Consider the following 20,620-nt stretch of genomic DNA (forward strand, 5'->3'; position numbering starts at 1 on the left):
TCTCTGTCAAATAAATAAATAAAATCTTAAAAAAAAAAAAAAAGAAGGAGCTGGAAAGAACTCTGCATGGGGTAGGGGGGAGTGGGGTGGAGGATGAAGAAAGAAGCAGAAAACAGCAGAATTGTGTCATTGGCCTTGTAAGCACAGAGTTGATGCCAGGGAATGAAGGTCAACGAATAAACAAGAAACCAGCCCTTCACACTCAGGTAAGAGACATTTATTCAATTGCTGGCACCTTCCCTGCCTCCCTTCCCAGGGCGATTCTGGATCAGCGGAGCAAATAGTCTGGTTCCTGTAGGTAGGGACTTTTCATGGTTTTCTTTATCCAGGGCAGGAAACTTGAGATTTTGGTGTAGACACGTGGAGGTGTCCCCTCTTTTCGTCCAAAGGAGACAATGCCCTGAGCCACATTGTTACACACGAGAGGGCCCCCAGAGTCCCCCTGTGGACAGAGACAGGGAAGGCGTGAGTCAGCTGTCCTGCTGCCCCCGCCCTCCCCAGCTCCTCTGAGAAGGCTGCCTTGTGTGGCCACCATGGGAGATGGGAGGGTAGGGGGGCTGGACCTTGTCACTGCCTCACTTCACCCCAGGTGGCAGCTCCCTCTCCTCCCCCGGGTCCCAGATCCTCTGGTGGCTTCACACTCCTGTTTAGGGGCCCCGGAAGCAGGTGGGCGGGGCTGACACTCAGCAAGGAGGACGAGCCCCTTAACCCACGTGGGCCCAGCTCTGAGGAGCCACGTGTTTTCGGCACTGCACGCCCAGGGAGCAGAGTTTTCCAGCATCAGTGGCCTGGCATGGGTCAGAGTGTGGCAAATTCATCCTCCTGGAGGAGCGCCTCTTTGGGATTCATCCTAGGCCCAGCAGGCTTGCAGAGGGTCTGGGTGCCCCCATCTCTGGCTGCTCCCCCTCTCTTCCTCAGCAGAGAGATCACTGCTCGGGTTTTCAGATCCCAGGTCTTCCCCAAACACTGCTGCGCCCAGAGCCATGCTAAGCAGACACTCAGTCTCACCCGAAAGGAAGACTTCTTTTCGTTCGGGTCCCCCACGCACAGCTGAATGGTGCGGTCGTAATACTTGGGGAAGCGGGATTTGCACTCCTGATCGTCCTGCACCGTCAGCCTCACCTCCTGCAGAGTGTCTGGGTACCGGCGTATCAGGGCGTCGACCCGCCCCCAGCCGGCCACACTGCACACCTGTCCTGGCCTCACCCGGTTCTTGGTCCCGGGCAGGCGGAGGGGCCTCACAGCGGCAGTCTGCTGGGCCCTTCTCTCCAGCTGATGGGAAGAGGCGAGAGAGTCCAGCTCAGCCAGCGGCCTCTGGGCCTGGACGCCGGATGAGGCTGCACTGTCTTCTCTCTGCCCTGAGCCACGGGGACTGGTCAGGAGGCCAGGGTGGGAAGGAGGGAAGGGACAGGTCCCAGTGGGAGGAGGAAACAGTCTGGACCCAGGAGAGTAAGAGCCGCAGGGAGGTTTCCTTACCTTCAGTAACATGATGTCGTTGGAAAAGTTCTTCGGATTATAGTCTGGGTGGGGGATGGCTGTTTTCACGGGGATGACCTGCTGGGTCTTCTCCTGTTTCTGGATGTTGTGGGCCCCCAGGGTGACCTTGACGGAGCTGCACAGAGAATAGAATCGGGTGTGGGGGTGTGGAGTCACAGGACACAGCCCAGGGGCCGTGAAGGGCAGGTGGCAGTGGGGGGTGGGCAGGACTGAAGTTAATGGGGAAACTGAGGCAACAGGAGGGCCCGGGTTTGAGTTGCTTGCGTCTTCTGCTTCTCAGAGCTGAGGTGGGATTCTGGAGCCATTGGCGACTGTGGCAGGGATTCTCAGGGGTCAGGTACCCAGAGAAACATGTGTAATGGCATGAGTCTGCATTCTGACGCCAAAGCATGTCCCAGCTCTTCTCTTACTCCAGTAAAGCACCTGGTTGTGGCCTTCCCTCTCCCCACGACCTACCTGCCCTCCCTCACCCCCTTTTAGGAGCCCTCCTGGCTCCCGTGATCCTCAGAGCTCCTGGGGAAGAAGGCAGGGCTCCGTGCCGGGGTTCTCAGGGCAGTGCGGGCTGTTTGCGGCTCCTCACCTTCCCCAACAGTGAGCGGCGGTCAGCACGAAGTTCTCCTGTATCAGGAACCCTCCACACTTAGTCTCCCCATCCTGATTCTGGATCCTAAGATATGCCATATAGGGCCGGGAGTGGGCCTTGGCCTCATGTCCCCCGATGATCTCTCCTGAGGGAAAATTCTGTTCTGCTCCTGTGTACCCACCGAGTGCGCCGGGCCGACAGGGCCTGGACTGGGGAGGGGAGGGGAGGGCACTCCACCTCCTCCTCTGGGAAGGGCAAGGGCCGCGTCTTGGTCTATGAATCTGTCTTCTACACATCACCGGAGGAAAGCATACCTGTCTCGGGGGTAGTGAGTCCTAGAGACTTCTGAACAATCCCTCTCCTCACTTTGCTTTGTTTCAAGCGAGATTCTAGGCCCCAGTCATCCCGTGAAGTCTTTTCCAGCAGCTAGGACCTAAGTTTAGTTACGTAGGTGTTGCCTGACATGGTCGATTTCCTAGGGCCTGACACGTAGGGGGTGCCTAGTAGCTGTCGGTTGGCTGCGTGAAAGCAAGCCTCCCCAGGGAGCTCCGGATGAAGGTTAGCAGGGCCAGTGCTGCTAGGATTCTGGAAAGCAGAGAAGTTTAGGTCTGCCAATGCTCTGATTGAAAGAGGGGAGCCACTCACAGCCCGGGAAGAAAAGCAGCATCGGAGCTAGGGATGAGGAGGCTTGGGACAGAGCCAAGGCAGCAGCAGTCTTCTGGGGACCGTGGTCTGTCCCACTGTGCGGTCAGCTGAGCCCCGGGCTCTCTCCCAAGCAGATGCTGTGGGAAGCACCTGGCTCATCCCACTGGGAAGCCAGGCCCGCTCTGCCCTCTGCAGGGGGATTTATGATGTTCTCTTTTCCAGTTTCTCACCCTCTGCTATGCCCTTGTAGGAAAGTTGCATTTCCAGATGGCAAAGGTAAAGCCTGGGGTGTGGGCAGTACCTAGGGGCTCTTCTGGAGACCAGCCTTCTGCCCTGCCCTTCCTGCTGGTAGCTCAGGCAGCATCCTATTTGAGGGTGGGAGGCAGGGTGAAGGCAGGGTGCGGAACGTTCCTGGTGGATGGGTGGATCAGGGGTGTGCGGAAGGGATGGGAGTTCCGTGCCCATGTGGGATGGGGTTGGGCCCCTGAAGGTGGGGGTGGTCACTCACCTGCCTTGGCCCTGGAAGGCAGGCAAAAGGCCAGCAGGAGCAGGAGGGACCGCATCGTTCCCAGGAGGCTGCACAGGTCCGAGTGGCTGGGGCTCCCTCTGCTTGCTCTGCGCTGTCCTTTAGCTCCCAGGAGAGGGAAGGGGTACAGATGGGCTCACTGACCTTGAACTCCTCTCTGGTTTGTGGTGCTTCATCCTAGAAGGCTTTCTATGAAAGCTTCCCTGCCCCCACCCCCTCTGTCCGATGACGTTCTCTGAGTGGTTGTGTGAGAATGGTGCTGTGACCACAGGAGAACCCACGCCAGCTGACTCAGAGCAGACCACTTGTTCCAGCCCAGAATAGGACAGAGGGCGTACAAGCTGGGGACTGGAGGATGTGGTGTCAGCCTGTAGGGGTTCTAGAGCCCAGAAACCTGAGTCCCCAGTGATAGGGCCACCACCGCCTCATCTCCACACTGCTAAGTCCATCAGGATAATTTCTTCAGCAGTATTTAGGCCCCCTGGCTGGATGAGCCCACAACTGGAGCTGTGTCTCCTTCCCTTAGAGAGCTGGCTGTCTGGTGGAGGAGACAGAAAGAGCAGTGACCAGGGTCCAGCATGGTCAGCGCCATGGTAGAGGGATGCACAAGGCAGTACGAGAGCGTGAGCGCTACTACTAAATCCATAGGGTAACCCAGTCATCACCCCAGCTTCCTTCCTAGGAAGGATTTGAACCACTGCTTTTAAATTACAAATGCTCAGAGTCATAAAGTCCACCTCTCTTGTCAATGTTTTTAACAAATGTCTTACGCTTGACACTTAGCTTAAGTTAATGGACCACCTTGACCCTAGACATTGAATCCACTGATTGAGGGAAGCCTAGGTCATTCCTCCTTTGGGTACACTGGGGTCGGTCCTGCCCAAACCATCCAAACCACGTGAACTAAGACTGGGAAAGGGCTGGTGCCCCAACAGAAGTTCACATTGCTAGATTGCCAATGCCATGTGAAGTGAAAGTATGCAGGGCAAGCAAGACCAAGAGTTGTCCTTTTAGTATTTTCTGGCCTCTGTCCAGAGAGCCACACTTCTGAGATAGCAGGTTTGCCACACAACAGACTCACTCTCGCTAAGCAAACCCTGCTGGTGATCTCACTACCATTGGATGTGAGGGGCCATTGTTTCTAAACAGCTAAGCCCAGTTCTGTTTAAAGAACAATTAAGTATCTCTGAGTGGGTAGAGTGTGGTGATTGAAGTTTCCATCTCTATATTTTCTGTCCTTTACAATTTTTCTATGAGGAAGATTACCTATCAAAATATATAATTCTGGCGTAAATATCCTCCATATCAGAACAAGCACCTTTATCAAACCTCTACTTTTTTGAACTTAGCTTGCCCAGTCGTGGACATTTAAAAAATAAAAGTGTCTCTCTGATTATAGTGGTAATATACGTCCATTGAGAAAATTTGGAAACCGGAAAGGAAAAATGTCACTTATTTGCATATCTTCTACAAACTGTTACCTAAGCAATGCGTTTTATTTTTTAAAAGATTTATTTATTTATTTATTTATTTGAGAGAGAGTGCATGTGTGCAGCCAAGCAGGGGGAGGAGCAGAGGGGGAGGAAGAAAGAACCCGAACCACTCTCCAAGCTGAGCACGGAGCCCATCGTGGGGCTTGATCCCAAGAGCCCAAGATCACACCTGAGCCATAGGCTCCAGGGTGGGTGAACTCACTCAAGCCAGGGGCTTGAACTCACGACCTTGAGATCAAGACCTGAGCTGAGATCAAGAGTCTGATGGTCACCGATTGAGCCACCCAGGAGCCCTAGCAATACATTTTAAATACCTGGAATCATACTATACATACAATGTAATTTTGTTTTCTTCTCACTTTACCCCATAACTGAAGTATTTTCTTCATGCTCTTAAGGACTATTAGTTTATCTTTCCGAGTTACTAAAAAATTTAGCAAGGAATTATTTTCTAAAATTGTTGGGAAATTTGAAAAATAATTTAAGCAAAGAGAAAATTAAAATTATCTGATTTTTTTAAATATTTATTTTTATTTTAGAGAGAGAGCAGAGTGCAGGGGCAGAGAGAGAGAGGGAAAGAGACTCTTAAGCGACTCCATGCTGAGTGCAGGAGTTGATCTCACAACCATCAAATCACTACCTGAGTCAAAACCAAGAATCCAATGCTTAACTGTGCCACTGAAGTGCCCCTAAAATTATCTGATTTCTGGGGTGCCTGGGTGGCTCAGTTAGTTAAGCTGGCTTAATGTCAGCTAAGGTCTTGATCTCAGCTCAAGTCTTAATCTCAGGGTCATGAGTTCAAGCCCCATATTGGGCTCCATGCTGGGTGTGGAACCTACTTAATAAAAATGATCTGATTTCTCATCATTCATTGGTAATCATCTTTAGTGCCTTGAAGTGTGATCTAACATATTTTTCTCTCACATATATCTGCATTTTTTTAAATTAAAAGAGGATTATGCTAAACATAAGGCTATGACCCACATAACAATTGAGGTGAATTTCACATAACCCACAACTCATTAAAGTGTACAATCCAGTGGCATTTAGTACATTCCAAATGTTGTGAGACTACCACCTCTTTCTACTTACAAATTTTTTTCATCACCCCAGGACATCCATCTATCCCATCCACAACTTAATGGGTACTTAATAACTTTCCATTCTCCCTTCCCCAAGCCTGCCTGGTCCATTGGCAACCACTAATCTTTCTGTCTCCATAGATTTGCATATTCTGCATATTTCATATAAAAGGATCATGCAATATGTGACCTGTTGTGTCTGGCTTCTTTACAGGGGTTCCTATTTCTGCACATCCTCATTAATACTTGTTATTTTTCATTTTTTTTATTATAGCCATCCTAGTGTGTAGAGTGGTATCGTGGTTTTGGTTTACATTTCCTTCATGACTAACTATGTTTAGCATCTTTACCTATGTTTGCTGGTCATTTGTATATCTTCCTTGGAGGACTGTCAATTCAAGTTCTTCACCCATTTCTTAATTGAGTTGTCTTTTTTTTTTTTTTTAAGATTTTATTTCTTTATTTGAGAGAGTAAGAGAAAGAGAGAGAGAGAAAGAACGAGCTGGGGAGGGGCAAAGAAGCAGGCTCCCCACTGAGCAGGGAGCCTGATGTGGGACTCCACCCCAGGATGCTGGGATCATGACCTGAGTCGAAGGCAGATGCTTAACTGACTGAGCCACCCAGGTGTCCTACTTGCTTGTGTTTTTGTGGTTGAGTTGTAAGAGTTCTTTGTATATTCTAGATACTATACTCCTATCAGATATATAATTTGCAAATATTTTCTCCCATTCTGTGGATTGTATTTTCACTTTCTTGATACTATTCTTTAGTGTACAAGTTTTAAAATATTTATGAAATCCAATATATCTATTTTATCTTTTGTTGTTTGTGCTTTTGGTGTCAAATGTAAGAATCCAGTGTCAGATCAAAGGTCATGAAGATTTACCCTCTGTTTTCTTCTAAGAGTTTAATGGTTTAGCTCTTAGGCTGCTCTTAGGCTGTTGATCCATTTTGAATGGATTATTGTGTATGGAGTGAGGTAGGGGTTCAACTGTATTCTTTTCAGGTAGTTATCTGGTTGTTCCAGCAACATTCATTGAAGATATCATTTTTTCTCCACCAAATGGTCTTGGCACCCTTGTCAAAAAATCAATTGGCCATAGACTTTTGGGTTTATTTCTGGGCTCTCAATTTTATCCCTTTCATCTATATGTCTATCCTTATGCTGGTACCACACTAGTTTTGATTGCTGTAGCCTCATAATAAGTTCTGAAACCAAGAAGTGTGAGTCCTCCCACTTAGTTTTTCTTTTTTAATGTTGTTTTAGCTATTTGGGGCCCCTTGCAATTCCATATGAGTTCTAGAATTGGTTCTTTCATTTCAGCAGAAAAGGTCACTGGAATTTTGACAAAGGTTGCTTTGACTCTGTAGATGACTTTGGGGAGTATTGCCATCTTAACAATGTATGCCTTCCAATCCGTGAACATGGGATGTCTTTCCATTTAAGTAGCTCTTCTTTAACTACTTTCAACAACACTTTGTAATTTTCAGTGTATAATTTGTTCACCTGCTTGGTTAAATTAACTTTAGTCCTAGGTATTTTATTCTTTTGGATTCTATTGTAAATGGAACTGTTTTTTAAAACTTCCTTATTGATTGTTCATTGCTGGTGTATAGAAACAATTTATTCTTCTTTCTCAAGATTTGTTAGGCTATGTCTCAATGAACATGTTGGCACTGAACTTTAAAATACAATAGCACTGGGGCGCCTGGGTGGCTCAGTTGATTAAGTGTCCAACTTTGGACTTTGGCTCAGGTCATGATCTCAGGGTCCTGAGATTGAGCCTGGTGCCAGGCTCTGTGCTCAGTGGGGAGTCTGCTTGAGATTTTCTTTCCCTTTTCCTCTGCCCCTCCCCCTACTCTTTCTCTGTCTCTCTCAAATAAATAAACAGATCTCAAAAAAAAAAATACCTCTTACAACTGCTCAAGAGAAATACTGTGAGATAAATCTCTCAAAACATGTACAGGACTTACCTTCTGTTTAAGATGAACATAGCTGAATTGTTTTCGCATTCTTGAAATATCAATATTATGATTATGGAGAACATTTTAGTGGTTGCCAGTTGTCAGGGATGCGAGGGTGAGGGAGGCGGGTGGGTGTAGCTGTACAAGTGCAACAGGAGGAATCGTTGTGATGACAGAACTGTTCTGTGCCTTGCCTGTATCAATGTTATGTATCAATAGCCCAGTTACGATATTGTACTATAGTTGTGCAAGATGTTACCATTGGCTTAACCGGATAAAGTGTCTATGAGATATTGCTGTATTATATTTTACAACTACATGTGAATCCACAATTACCTCCAAATAAAGAGATCGTTTATTACAAATTTTAAAAATACAAAAAAGAAACAACGGATCTTATACCCTGCAATTTGTTGAATTCATTTTATTGACTTCTATTCAGCTCAACCTCCCACCCCATGTTGTTATTGTCACAAATGATACCTCTATACCATGTACGCCCATTAACATAGCAGGGATCTGATTCCAAAGTCTGTGATCTTATCCACAGCTCTACAAATGTCCTCATATATGTGTATATATGTACATATACATTTATATGTACTTACAGTTCCCCGGTGGTCTAGTGCCTGGGATATATTTATATGTGCTTATGTATATTTTTGTGTATGTATAAGCTGTATGTTTTTGTTTGTTTGGATCCCTTCATTTTTTTCTTTCTGGGCATGATTTTGGTACATTTTTGTTTCGGGAGCATTTTCAGCATTCAAACTGAGCTGTGTGAAGTCAACCCTTTTACCCTCATTATGAAAGTGGTCAAGATCACTAAGATATTCTGCTACAGAGATCTTTGTGGGCAACCAGATGTGAGAAGACATGACTCTGAGGGTGATGGGAACCCAGAGGCAGATATTTCCTCTATGTGAAAATGAGTATGGTATTAGTGGTGTGTGTTATTTGGTTGAAGAATAGTCATCCACAATTGTGACTGACGTTAACCCCAAAGCAGCTTCCCCGATTGGCGTCGAGACCTGGGAGGGGATGGCTGCTGGGCATGCCTGCCTAGACTGACCCAGCACAGGGTCCAGAAAGAGTCTCATACCACTTGTGTAGTCTCCCAGCTAAGAGCTGAATGACTTTGAAGGGTCACTGTGGGCTTGGAAACTCAGTGAGTGGAGGTGACCATGATGGTCTGAGGTTTGGAGGCTGTTCTCCATTTTTTTGGCCCCACGGGAGCCTCTCTAATTTGATTTAAAGAAGATAAGGGAAATGTGGTATGTCCTCCATGTCAGAGTTTATATTGAACTTTCTACCCCATAGGGTACCCTAAACGTAAACCATGAAGAAATGGCTGCCCTGGTTATATTTTTTCCTTCCTACATCTCTCCTGCATCCGGAGGTAGGTATAAATTGACACCAGAATTAGAAACTTCAATCCTGGGGTCAAATGTGATCACACAGATGCAAACTGCAAGTTGTAAGACTAATGAATATATTTTTTTTAAATCTTTTTTTTTTTTTTAAGATTTTATTTATTTATTCGACAGAGATAGAGACAGCCAGTGAGAGAGGGAACACAAGCAGGGGGAGTGGGAGAGGAAGAAGCAGGCTCATAGCAGAGGAGCCTGATGTGGGGCTCGATCCCATAACGCCGGGATCACGCCCTGAGCCGAAGGCAGACGCTTAACCGCTGTGCCACCCAGGTGCCCCAAGACAAATGAATATTAACCTCGAACAAGGTGACTTTCATTTGGGTGGATTTCCCACATAGATTCAGGCCAATCTGACCAAACTGAACAAGGAAGGAGACTTGGGGAAATTCTGGTGAATGTCCTTCGGCCTTAAGTTTCATGAGGGCATGGACAGTGCCTGCCATGCTCCCTTCTGAGCCTCCAGTGCCTGGCACATAACAGGTGCTCAGTATGTGATATCCGCTGATTGACAGCAAAAGTAGTGCTGTCTAGTCCCACTGCAGAGACTCTCTCTCTTGCTCAACAACAGGTGAGCAGCCAGGGTCTTAGATAGAAGCCAGGTTACCATGGGTGACTAAAAGGCAGGTGAAAGGGGCCAAAGCTGTGAGGGAACGGTGTGGAAAAGAGTCAAGCAGGTCATAACATGGCAAGGCTTTGTGAGGAGGTGGTGAGGGGTAGAAGAGAGAAAGACGCAGGAGACAAGGGAGAAATGTGAGCAGAGGGCACAAGGCCGACTTGGCCCATAGTTCCTACCCAGTGACCATTGAATAAATAAAGGACAAATCAATCACTGCATTTGAGAAACGGATATTTATTAAGGCCATGGCAGCCTCCAAGCAGGGAGGTCTGGACTCTTCCCCAAGGACAATGGTCAGTCACAGAGGGGGCTTTGTGGAGTGCCTGCTTTCACTGATCTCTTTTTCCAGGCAGGAAGTTCAGGATCTTAAAGACCTGGAGGTGGTCCATTTTTCATCCAGAGGAGACAATGCCCTGGGCTGCGTTGTTGTATGCAAGGGGTCTCTGGAGCCTCCTGTGGGCAGAGAGAGGAAGGATTGAGCTGGCTTTCTCCTGGTCCTGCCCTCCCAGCTGCCCTGGGATGGGTGGTCTCTGTTAAGGGGCTGTGTGGGGTATCAGGTGCAGTCCTGGGGCCCAGCCCTGGCCTTGAATGTTCTCGCAGCTTGATCCAGGCCTAGCGTCAGGCCACAGAGCTTTGTTGTAGCAATAACTCCAAAACAGATGCCTGGGCTTGTGCAGGCCGTGTTCTCACACAGCTCTGAGCCAGGATTTGGCTCTCCTGGGAGAATCCCTGGCTTGGGGCTGCAGACCCCTGGAAAAATGGCCACCATTTACTCACAAATGCACACCAGTGTAACCACACTAGTGACAGTCCTACTAAGGTGTCTGTCTCTATTTACTCCTCTCGGAGGTGCTGGCTTTTTCTGATGCATCTAACCCAGGGGGTGTGATTTTCAAATGCACACTTCCAGATAAGGTGCTGTGTTAGTTTCCTATGGCCACTGCAACAAATGATCACCTATTTGATGGCTTAAAATGACAGACATATATTCTCTCACAGTTCTGGAGGCCACAAGCCCAGAAACATCAATTTTGTGGGGCTGATGTCAAGGTGTCAGCCGGGTTGTGTCCCCTTTGGACAGCCTAGGGGAATCTATTGCTTCCTTCTTCCAGTTTCAAGAGTACATTCCTTTGTTCATGTCCCCTTCCTCCATCTTCAAAATATATAAAAATATAATTAAAGGAGCTACAAATAAGTCAAGTTAGGAAAAAATATCACATGATATTCACTACCTAGTTACAAGCACCAATGATTTGGTGTATATTTTAATAGATTTTTTCCTATGCAAATATATGTACTTAGCAAAATGAAAAAGGGATAATACCACACATTAGATTTCCCCCCAGTTTTATTGAGGTATAATTGACACACAGCACCATGTAAATTTAAGGTGAACAGCATAATGGCTTGACTTACATATATTGTGAAACGATTACCAAAAATAAGTTTAGCTAACATACATTATCCGTCTAATGTGTTCTGTCTTGGTCTCTGTGGTACAGGGAGGTGCTTCGTGTTCTAGGATTTTCTCAGTGGCGTCTTGTCCATGAAGAGTTACTGATCTTCTTGTGAGGGGCAGCCAAATCAAGAACAACTTCTGTCGCCATCTTGGTGACATCATTCTCTCACACATAAGATTTTGTAATCTGCTTTTGTTACTTAGTCATATGTGACTATCAGGAAATATTAATCATCATTTTATTCTATTTTGTCATTTGCATGTGACATATGAACTTACGACAATTTACTTACTGTTTCTCCTTTTGTTTTTATTTTTTTTAAGATTTTATTTTTTTATTTGACAGAGAGACTGCAAGAGAGGGAACCCAAGCAGGGGGAGCGGGAGAGGGAGAAGCAGGCTTCCCACTGAGCAGGGAGCCTGCTGTAGGGCTCGATCCCAGGACCCTGGGATTGTGACCTGAGCTGAAAGCAGATGCTTAACTGACTGAGCTTAACTCACCCAGGCACCCCTGTTTCTCCTTTGGTTTATGCCAAGGTTTCTCTCAACCTTCTTTTTTTCTTTTTTGCTAGTATATGCAGCACAGTAATGACAACCTTTATGTACGTGTCCCATTGTCCAAGGACGGATTAGCTTCTTCAAAGCTTAGTTGTATTTCTTAACTTTTTGTACACATTAGCAATTGCTATCTAAAAAGACTGTACAGATTTATTTTATTTTTTAAAGAAGATTTTATTTATTTATTTGAGAGAGAGAGAGCACAAGCAGAGGGGGGAGGGGCAGAAGAGAGGGAGACGCAGACTCCCTGCTGAGCAGGGAGTCTGATGCCGGGGCTCAATCCCCAAACCCTGAGATCATGACCTGAGCCAAAGGCAGATGCTTAACCCACTGAATCATCCAAGTGCCCCAGATTGTGCAAATTTATATACTCAATATCAGGAAATCTCTAGGCAGTCCTGTACACCTATGCCTATACTGAATATTGTCACTCTTATGCGTCCCTGCCAGTCAGAAAGACTGAAGTGTTATCTTGATGTTTTAATGCTTTTCTTTTTTGGGAGTGAGAGCATGCAAATAGCTAGTTAATGTTTCTAGCCTGGTTTTCTGTAGGGTTCCTAAAAATCCTATTTATGTTTATATCCTACTCCATTATGTCGATATACCCATAGTTAATCATTCCCCACTTTGTTATTTAGGCCAATTCAAATTTCTGGCAATATTAAATGAAACTGAGATGAACACCTTTATGCTCAAAGTTTATTGTTTATTGCAGCTTCTGTGTGTGTGTGCGTGTGTTTTGGGTTCTGTTTTTTAGGATATATTCCCAGTGGTAGAATGAGTATGTCGTAGCATATAAACATTCTTTTTTTTTTTTTTTTTAAGATTTTATTTATTTATTCGACAGAGATAGAGACAGCCAGCGAGAGAGGAAACACAAGCAGGGGCAGTGGGAGAGGAAGAAACAGGCTCATAGCGGAGGAGCCTGATGTGGGGGCTCGAACCCATAACGCCGGGATCACGCCCTGAGCTGAAGGCAGACGCTTAACCGCTGTGCCACCCAGGCGCCCCAGCATATAAACATTCTGAAAAATGACATTGAAACACTGAACTGCTTCTCTTTGTTGCTGGGAAACCTACTAAGAAAGAAGACATCCTGGATCCTGGCTCGTCAAGTACTCCCTGGTTCTTGTCTGGCCACGGCCATTACCACAGTGCAGTACCATTTCATCATTGTGTCTCTCATCCCTACGGTCTCACTTTTACACCACTACATAGGGCCAGGGTGTCCATCAGGTGCTAGCAATTTAGGAGAACAAGAGGCTGGATCAGGAGGTGGTTGGGGGATGTTCATTCCTTCTCCTGCTCCAGCCTTGGTCCCTTGTCTGCTGGGTCAGAACATCTCCCTTACCTGGTTTCTCAGGCCTTCCCCTTTCCTTTTTCCATTATTCTCTGGCCTGACTATCAAGCAGTGATCTGTTGGATGCCCCTTACATTCCTCTAAGTGCCACAAGATTCCCCTAAATGTAGAAAAGGGGAGTTTAAAAATTCAGGAAGAGGATATGGAAAGAGTTTACACACCCGATTGGATTAACTTTTTATAGGAAACATTCCCCTGAAGAAAACCAACCTGGGACACATTTGGATATTTCTCACTGAAATTAGTTTCTCTACATGTTACCAGGACAGGAGCTCACTAAAATGTAATCATTGAACTATTTTCTGGGATTTTGTGAGGTAAAGAGTAACTGCCAAAAAGATAGGGCAAAGGCTAGGGAAAATAGCTCTAATTATGTCCCTCACAGGAGAAACGGAATCAGGTTGTTTGGGTAGATAAAAAAGGAATATGCCGACTTCTAGCTGAAGTTTTAGCAGGCAGGCTAGTTAGCCCAACCCTCTGACAGAAAAAAAATTGGGGGAAAAAAAACCAGGGAAGAAAAAGCTTTTTAAAGCGCTCATGAACTGATAAGACAGTGGAGAACTCTCAAGTTAAACTTTGGATTTAATTCTGAAATCCAGAAAGGCAAGCAGAGATCAAGGTAACTCCAGCATTTTTTGTCCTGAGGGTATTTGCCATCTAAACAATTTGGCCCTTAGTTTTGTTGATTTCTTTGGGCAAGAGGGATAGAAGTCAAGCTCCTGGGTCCAAACGGTATGGAGGGTCAAGAAGGAACTCCCTCACTCTAATCTGGGGGCCCCCCTGGGCTGCCCTGTGGCATAAAGGTAAAGCAGAATTAAATCTGTCCCCACCAGAGAAGGCAGGGCTGAATAAAGTGGAAAAATATCAAAAAAGGAAAAATAACCAGACCCTGAGAAGTTGTGACCAAGGGCCAACCTTCCTGAAGATTTACAGCCTAGATTCCCTCTGACTGGACAGACTGGGTCTAAAGCAGCGGTCTTGACTTTCTAATGGTCTAGAAGGGAAATGCCTCCAGGCGTCGTGCAGAAGCAATTACAAATCCTTTCTGAAGGAAACACTTTAGTCTAGGCCTTGGAAATCCTGCCATCCCCCACACTCACCCAAACCTTTTTAAAAGTAACAAGCTGCACGTAATCAAAATGCCGAAGACCGCAAGAACACAGGACTCTGTAAACGAGTCAGCAGAAATAATAGTAGGAAAAGGTCAGCGAGACCTTGAGATGTTGGAGCTATCTGGCACGTGTCATAATACAAACTTAAAAATAACTCAAGGGAACAGGAAAATATGAAGTGTCATAACCAATTTGATAAGAAACTAAACAGGACTTCCAAAATTAAAAAAATGCAACAAAATTAAAAATTCAATGGATGGGTTTGATTGCAGACTGAAGACCACAGAAAAGAGAATTTTTAGCTGGAAGAAATAGCAGAAGAAATTATTAGAGTACAATGCAGAAAAACCCAAAACCAATCTAGTTACTAGAAACTATTAAAGGAAAATGAACATTGTCTATATAAAATGATAATCGCAATTTCTAATAGTGCTGAACAAATAGGGTGGAATGGGGGCGCCTGGGTGGCTCAGTCGGTTAAGCATCTGCCTTGGGCTCGGGTCATGATCCCAGGATCCTGGGATCGAGTCCTGTGTTGGGCTTTCTGCTCAGTGGGGAGCCTGCTTCTCTGTCTGCCGCTCCCCCTGCTTGTACACACACACACACTCTTTCTCTCTCTCTGCCAAATAAATAAATAAAATCTCAAAAAAAAAAAAAAAAAGAAATAGGGTAGAAAGAAAATGCAAAAATGTTGAGAGAAGGAAAATGAGATTAAAGTTCCTGCATTTCTTTTGTTTTCAGGGAGGAGGGTCAACCTGTTAAGTTTAGTCTTTGATAAGTTAAGGAAACATGCTGTACCTTGTAACCACTAAAATAATATAAACAATGTCTATCTTTCAAATCAGTAGAAGGGAAAAAAGGAAAGGTAAAAAGTAATCCATCCTAGAAAAAGTAAGAAAGAAGAGGGGAAAAAACCATAGAATAGTTGGAGACAAATAAAAAGCATAGGTAAAAGAGTATATTTAAAAGCAATATATCAATAACTGTATTAAATGTAAACATATGGAATGCTCCAGTCAAGTCAAAGAATATCAGATCAGCTATGAAAACAAAACATAAATATGTGTTCTGTGTAACAGATGGGTTTTAGAAGTTGAAAGGAAAAGAAAGGAAATGGATACACCATTTACAGTAACCATAGGAAACCATTATTGGAGTATTTGCACCTGCCGAAACCGACTTTAAGTCAAAAGCATTTCTAAAAATAAATAAGGCTGTTTCATCACCAAGTTCATCAATAAAAAGTTTAAATTCATCAGGAAGACAAAATGATTTAAAATTTTAATTCACCTCATTCTATGACTAGAAAATATATAAAACAAAAATTGAAAGAACTCCAAGGAGATAAATAGTTTCAGGAATTGGTACGGTAAGTAGATCGCACCCCTTCAAAAAAATCAGTAAGGATGATTTAAACAAAACAATGACCAAATTGGACATAATAGACATATTTAGAACAGTGTGCCCACCCAGTGCAGAATATATATTATTACAAGTACCCAGAACACATTTGCCAAAATTGATCTTACACTGGCCACAAAGCATATCTTGAGAAATTCCAAAAACATAAATCTTGGGACTATTTTTTGGCCGTAACATAATTAAGTTAGAAATCAATAAAATGGTAACTAGAAAAATCCTTACAATATTAGAGAAAAAGAAACATATTTTGAGATAACCCACAAGTCAAAATGAAATTTAAAAAGAAACAGAAAATGTTTTGAACTGAATAATACCAGTACCAGTTCTTATTACAAACGGTGGAATGCGGCTAAAGCAAGCGGAGAAAAATTTAGTCTTAAACCTCACAATTACAAAAACTGAAATTATATATCTCAAGAAGTTAGAAATTAATAAGTGAATAAATTCAATGAAATAGGAGGAAGAAGCAGTAAGAGGTAGCAGAAATTAATGAAATAACAGGAAAACACACAATAGAGAGGTTTAATAAAGCACAGATGAATTATTTGAAAAGGCTAATAAAATTGACAAACCTCTGGAGAAACTAGTCAAGGATAAAAGAGACAAGGAGTAGATGTTTAATATTTGGACTAAAAAGGGAGGATTTTTACACATGCTGCAGGCCATTAAAAAATAAGCCAAAAAAATTATAGAACAACTTGATACTAAGAAAATTTAAATTTCAGACAACATAGAAATATCAGTGCCTCACCCCTATTCAAGAAGAAACTGCAAACTTAAGATGATCCTGGAATTGGCAAAGAAATTGCATCAGCAATCAGCAATTTTCCACATAGAGAACTGGCCTAGATGGCTTTAATATTAATTTTTACTAAAAGTCAAGGAAGGAAAACAATCTACAAAGTCTTCCAGGAAAGAGATAAAGAAGGAATATTACCCATCTCACTTTATAAGGCTGACATTGCCTTGATACAAATAACAGAATAAGGAAATTTACAGGTCAATCTCATGCATGATTCATAGGCGCAAAAACTCTGCACAAAGTATCAACTCTTGAAATTAGTCCAACTGATACATTAAAAGGTTAATATGCCACAGACAAGTTAGATTTACACTGAGAATGCCGATCTCACTGAACCCTGGGAAGATCAGTTGATGTAATTTGCCACACAAACAGGTCTAAGAGAAAAATCATATCATAATCTTAACAAACAGAAAAGCAGTTAATAAAATTCAACATTCACTCATGGTAACGAAGATATCCTTTTAGCAGACCAAAATGAGAAGAAGCTTCCTTAGTCTAATAAACAGCGTGTGCAAAACCTCAGAAACCATTTAACCAACGCCTCATCTAGTAAGAAAATTGATGCTTCCGTCTTCCCCACAAGAACACAGGAAAGCCCTTCTCTCCAGGCTGTGCTGCACACGGAGTGTGTGATCCTGGTGCTCTCCTCCCAGTTACTTCCCTTGGGAGGCCTACACTTGCAAAAGATCCCAAGTGGGATACTTTCGGGGAAGTCTATAGAGATTAAAGGAGGAGAATGTGAGAGTAGATCTCTGAGAAGAAGCAGGGCTGGACCAGAGAGGAGGAGGGTTTGTTCCCTACAGACTCTGTTTCTAGCTTTCATCCCAGTTCTCTGGACTTGGTGCCCTGATGCTGATGTATGCTCCCATGTTTGGGGCCCTGGGGTTCTACTGTTCAGGGGAGATCAGCAGGGCACAGAGGCCAAGCTCCACGCCTGCCGGCCAGGGTGCCCCTTGCAAATCACTACTAGGTAGTAGGTCCAGTGGTAAGTGACAGTGAACAAGGTTGTTGTGATGGTCCATCACGGGGCTGGCAGTCTTTGGCTTTTTCTCCATGTTTTGGACAACCAGAGTAAAAAATTTATGGGGACAGCATGGGGTAGTAGTTTGGGCTCGAGGAATATCTTTCTTTAAATTTTATGCTATTATCTTACGTTAGTCACCATACATTTCATCATTAGCTTCTGGTGTAGTGTTCCATGATCCACTGTTTGCGGATAACACCCAGTGCTCCATGCAATACGTGCCCTCCTTAATACCCATCACCGGGCTAACCCATCCCCCCACTCCCCTCCCCTCTGAAACCCTCAGTTTGTTTCCCATAGTCCATAGTCTCTCATGGTTCCCCCCCACCAAGATTTCTCCCCCTTCATTTTCCCTTCCCTCTCCTAATGTCCTCCCTGCTATTCCTTATGTTCCACATATGAGGGAAACCATATGATAATTGTCTTTCTCTGCTTGACTTACTTCACTCAGCATAATCCCCTCCAATTCCATCCATGTCAATGCAAATGGTGGGTATTCATCCTTTCTGATGGCTGAGTAATATTCCATTGTAAATATGGACCACATCTTCTTTATCCCTGCGTCTGTCGAAGGGGATCTTGGCTCCTTCCACAGTTGGGCTATGTGGACATTGTTGCTCTGAACATTGGGGTGCATGTACCCCTTCTTTTCACTGCATCTGTATCTTCGGGGTAAATATCCAGTAGTGCAACTCCTGGGTCATAGGATAGCTCTTTTTTTTTTTTTTTAAACTTTTTGAGGAAACTCCATACTGTTTTCCAAAATGTCTGTACCACCTTGCATTCCCCCCAACAGTGTAAGAGGGTTCCCCTTTCTCCACATCCTCTCCAACATTTGTTGTTTCCTGCCTTGTCAGTTTTTGCCATTCTTACTTGTATAAAGTGGTAGTATCTCAATGTGGTTTTGATTTAAATTTCCCTGATGGCTAATGATGTTGAACATTTTTTCATGTGTCTGTGCTGCCCAGAACAATCTATACTTTCAATGCCATCCCAATCAAAATACCAACGGCATTTTTCAAAGTGCTGGAACAAACAATCCTAAAATTTGTATGGAACCAGAAAAGACCCCAAATCACCAAGGAGGTATTGTAAAAGAAAAACAAAGCTGGGGGCATCACATTGCCTGATTTCAAGCTATAATACAAAGCTGTGATCATCAAGACAACATGGTACTGGCACAAAAACAGACTCAAAGATCAATAGAACAGAATAGAGAGCCCGGATATGGACCCTCAACTCTATGGTCAACTAACCTTCAACAAAGCAAGAAAAAAAATCCAATAGAAAAAAGACAGTCTCTTTAACAAATGGTGCTGGGAAAACTGGACAGCTATATACAGAAGAATTGAAACTCGGCCATTCTCAAGGAATCTCTTTTTGAGGAAAAACTGAGAGGGTAGAACTGATATTCTGGGATATTATTCCCTGTGGATAACTCCTTCTTGGGCCTCTCTCCAGGGAAAGTTCGTGCTTTAGTCCTTACTATCCAGGGCCGGACTCTCTGAGACACTCCTTACAATTGTTCTGGAGAAGCCCCTGACCCTGAGTGACCAAGCTTGCTGAGCCACTTGCCTTAGCAACTTGGGAAGTATGACCGGCTGTGGTAATATCACAGATCACATCTTTCCTTGACTCCATTCTTTTTTCTCATTCTTATTGACCTGGGTTTGCACCTCCCAAATAAATTGCTACCACCATAATCCTTGCTTCAGGCTCTGTTTCCTATAGGAGTCAGGATAGGACAAAGTGGGAAAGCCCAATTTTTGGCATTTCTTCCTTGTATTTCAGGTCGGAAGTTGAAGCTCAAAGGGAGTCTTCTCATAAATTACAAACAGGATAATCTCCTGGGATATCCTTCCGTTAAAGTCTTGCCTCCTTATGGTATCCCCTCCTGGCAGTCTTTGGATATTTCTCCCCTCTTTACAACCAAGGTTTGGGATGGGAGGCCTTTACTTATCCCCCTTCGCAATGAGTTTCTGGGGGACCAGGAATGTCACCTCAATACTCTCTATTGGTAGAGTAAAGCCAGTGTTGTACCTTTATCAAGAGCATCCCGAGTCTCAGCCCCACTGAAGGAAGGAAGTTGATCCTGTGCCTTCTGAAGGCAAAACATCTCATTGGGAAAATGAGATGTCTATATCATTAAATACTTCAGTAATCAAGAAAGAACTGGGGCTCAGATCTCACAAAGTCACCAAAACCCCCTGATGGTCTCAAAATTGGTTGTATTTTCCCTTACTCTTCCAATACCTCATTCTTCCTGTTTTCAGAGGATGACGAGAAACAGCCAAAGAATGACTGAATGTGCACGATGGGGACTAATGCACGTGTAGATATTTAATGCTGTCAGGAACGATGGGGAGGATAAGAAATGATGCAAAATACAAAGCTGTGGACTTTAAGGCAGGGGATGAATGTGGAAAAATAAGGAAAAGGGTAATGAGAAAGAAACTGATAGTTCATAAATTACTTAGTAGCTACTCAAAAGATTGCTGAAGAATCAGTGATAGAAAAGAGAAGGCCTTTCCTAGAAGCTTCTTGGGATTTCCAGGAAATCAGGCATGGAGATCTTTTAGAACTGATTAGTTGTCCTCAATTGCAGTTTTGCATTTTTCTTAACCCATGAGACAAAGACTTCATCTTTACTTTCTCTGTCTTTCTATAGATCATTTCATTTCTGGCATTTGATCTGGTCCTCTAACTTTTTTGGGTCCCTTTCATGTGGGGTGACATGTAGCCCTCTTCCTGAATGACACTACCTTCTACTATGAAGTTTCCTTTCTAGGAACCCGAAATTTAAAAAGTAGAAACCAATTGTGTAACTTCAGTCTTGCCTTTTTATGTGAAGAATAAATTTTTTTTTAAAGATTTTATTTATTTATTCGACAGAGAGAGACAGCCAGCGAGAGAGGGAACACAAGCAGGGGGAGTGGGAGAGAAAGAAGCAGGCTCATAGCCGAGGAGCCTGATGTGGGGCTCGATCCCAGAACGCTGGGATCACGCCCTGAGCCAAAGGCAGACGCTTAACGACTGAGCC

At 44.2% G+C, this 20,620-nt stretch overlaps 1 protein-coding gene across 1 annotated transcript; it reads right to left on the reverse strand.

Moving 5' to 3' along the window:
• Nucleotides 1–199: 199 nt before the first annotated feature.
• On the reverse strand, nucleotides 200–3,491 carry LOC100464420 (granzyme B). The gene is made up of 5 exons (XM_002921032.4): nucleotides 3,234–3,491; nucleotides 2,078–2,225; nucleotides 1,477–1,612; nucleotides 1,009–1,272; nucleotides 200–442 (listed from the first exon to the last, which is right to left on the reverse strand). Exons 1-5 carry the CDS (start codon nucleotides 3,286–3,288, stop codon nucleotides 269–271), a joined length of 777 nt encoding a protein of 258 aa, XP_002921078.1. The 5' UTR covers nucleotides 3,289–3,491; the 3' UTR covers nucleotides 200–268.
• Nucleotides 3,492–20,620: the final 17,129 nt, after the last annotated feature.

The sequence above is a fragment of the Ailuropoda melanoleuca genome, chromosome 20, assembly GCF_002007445.2.
Source record: "Ailuropoda melanoleuca isolate Jingjing chromosome 20, ASM200744v2, whole genome shotgun sequence".
In the NCBI taxonomy this organism is placed as follows: Eukaryota; Metazoa; Chordata; class Mammalia; order Carnivora; family Ursidae; genus Ailuropoda; species Ailuropoda melanoleuca.

Excerpts from the sequence above, each read along its gene's own strand:
- LOC100464420 (XM_002921032.4), bottom strand. The coding sequence starts at position 3,288 with ATGCGGTCCCTCCTGCTCCTGCTGGCCTTTTGCCTGCCTTCCAGGGCC. Across the intron at positions 2,226-3,233 it reads GCCTTCCAGGGCCAAGGCAG|GAGAGATCATCGGGGGACAT; the intron begins GTGAGTGACCAC and ends ATTTTCCCTCAG. Across the intron at positions 1,273-1,476 it reads ACGACATCATGTTACTGAAG|CTGGAGAGAAGGGCCCAGCA; the intron begins GTAAGGAAACCT and ends TCTTCCCATCAG.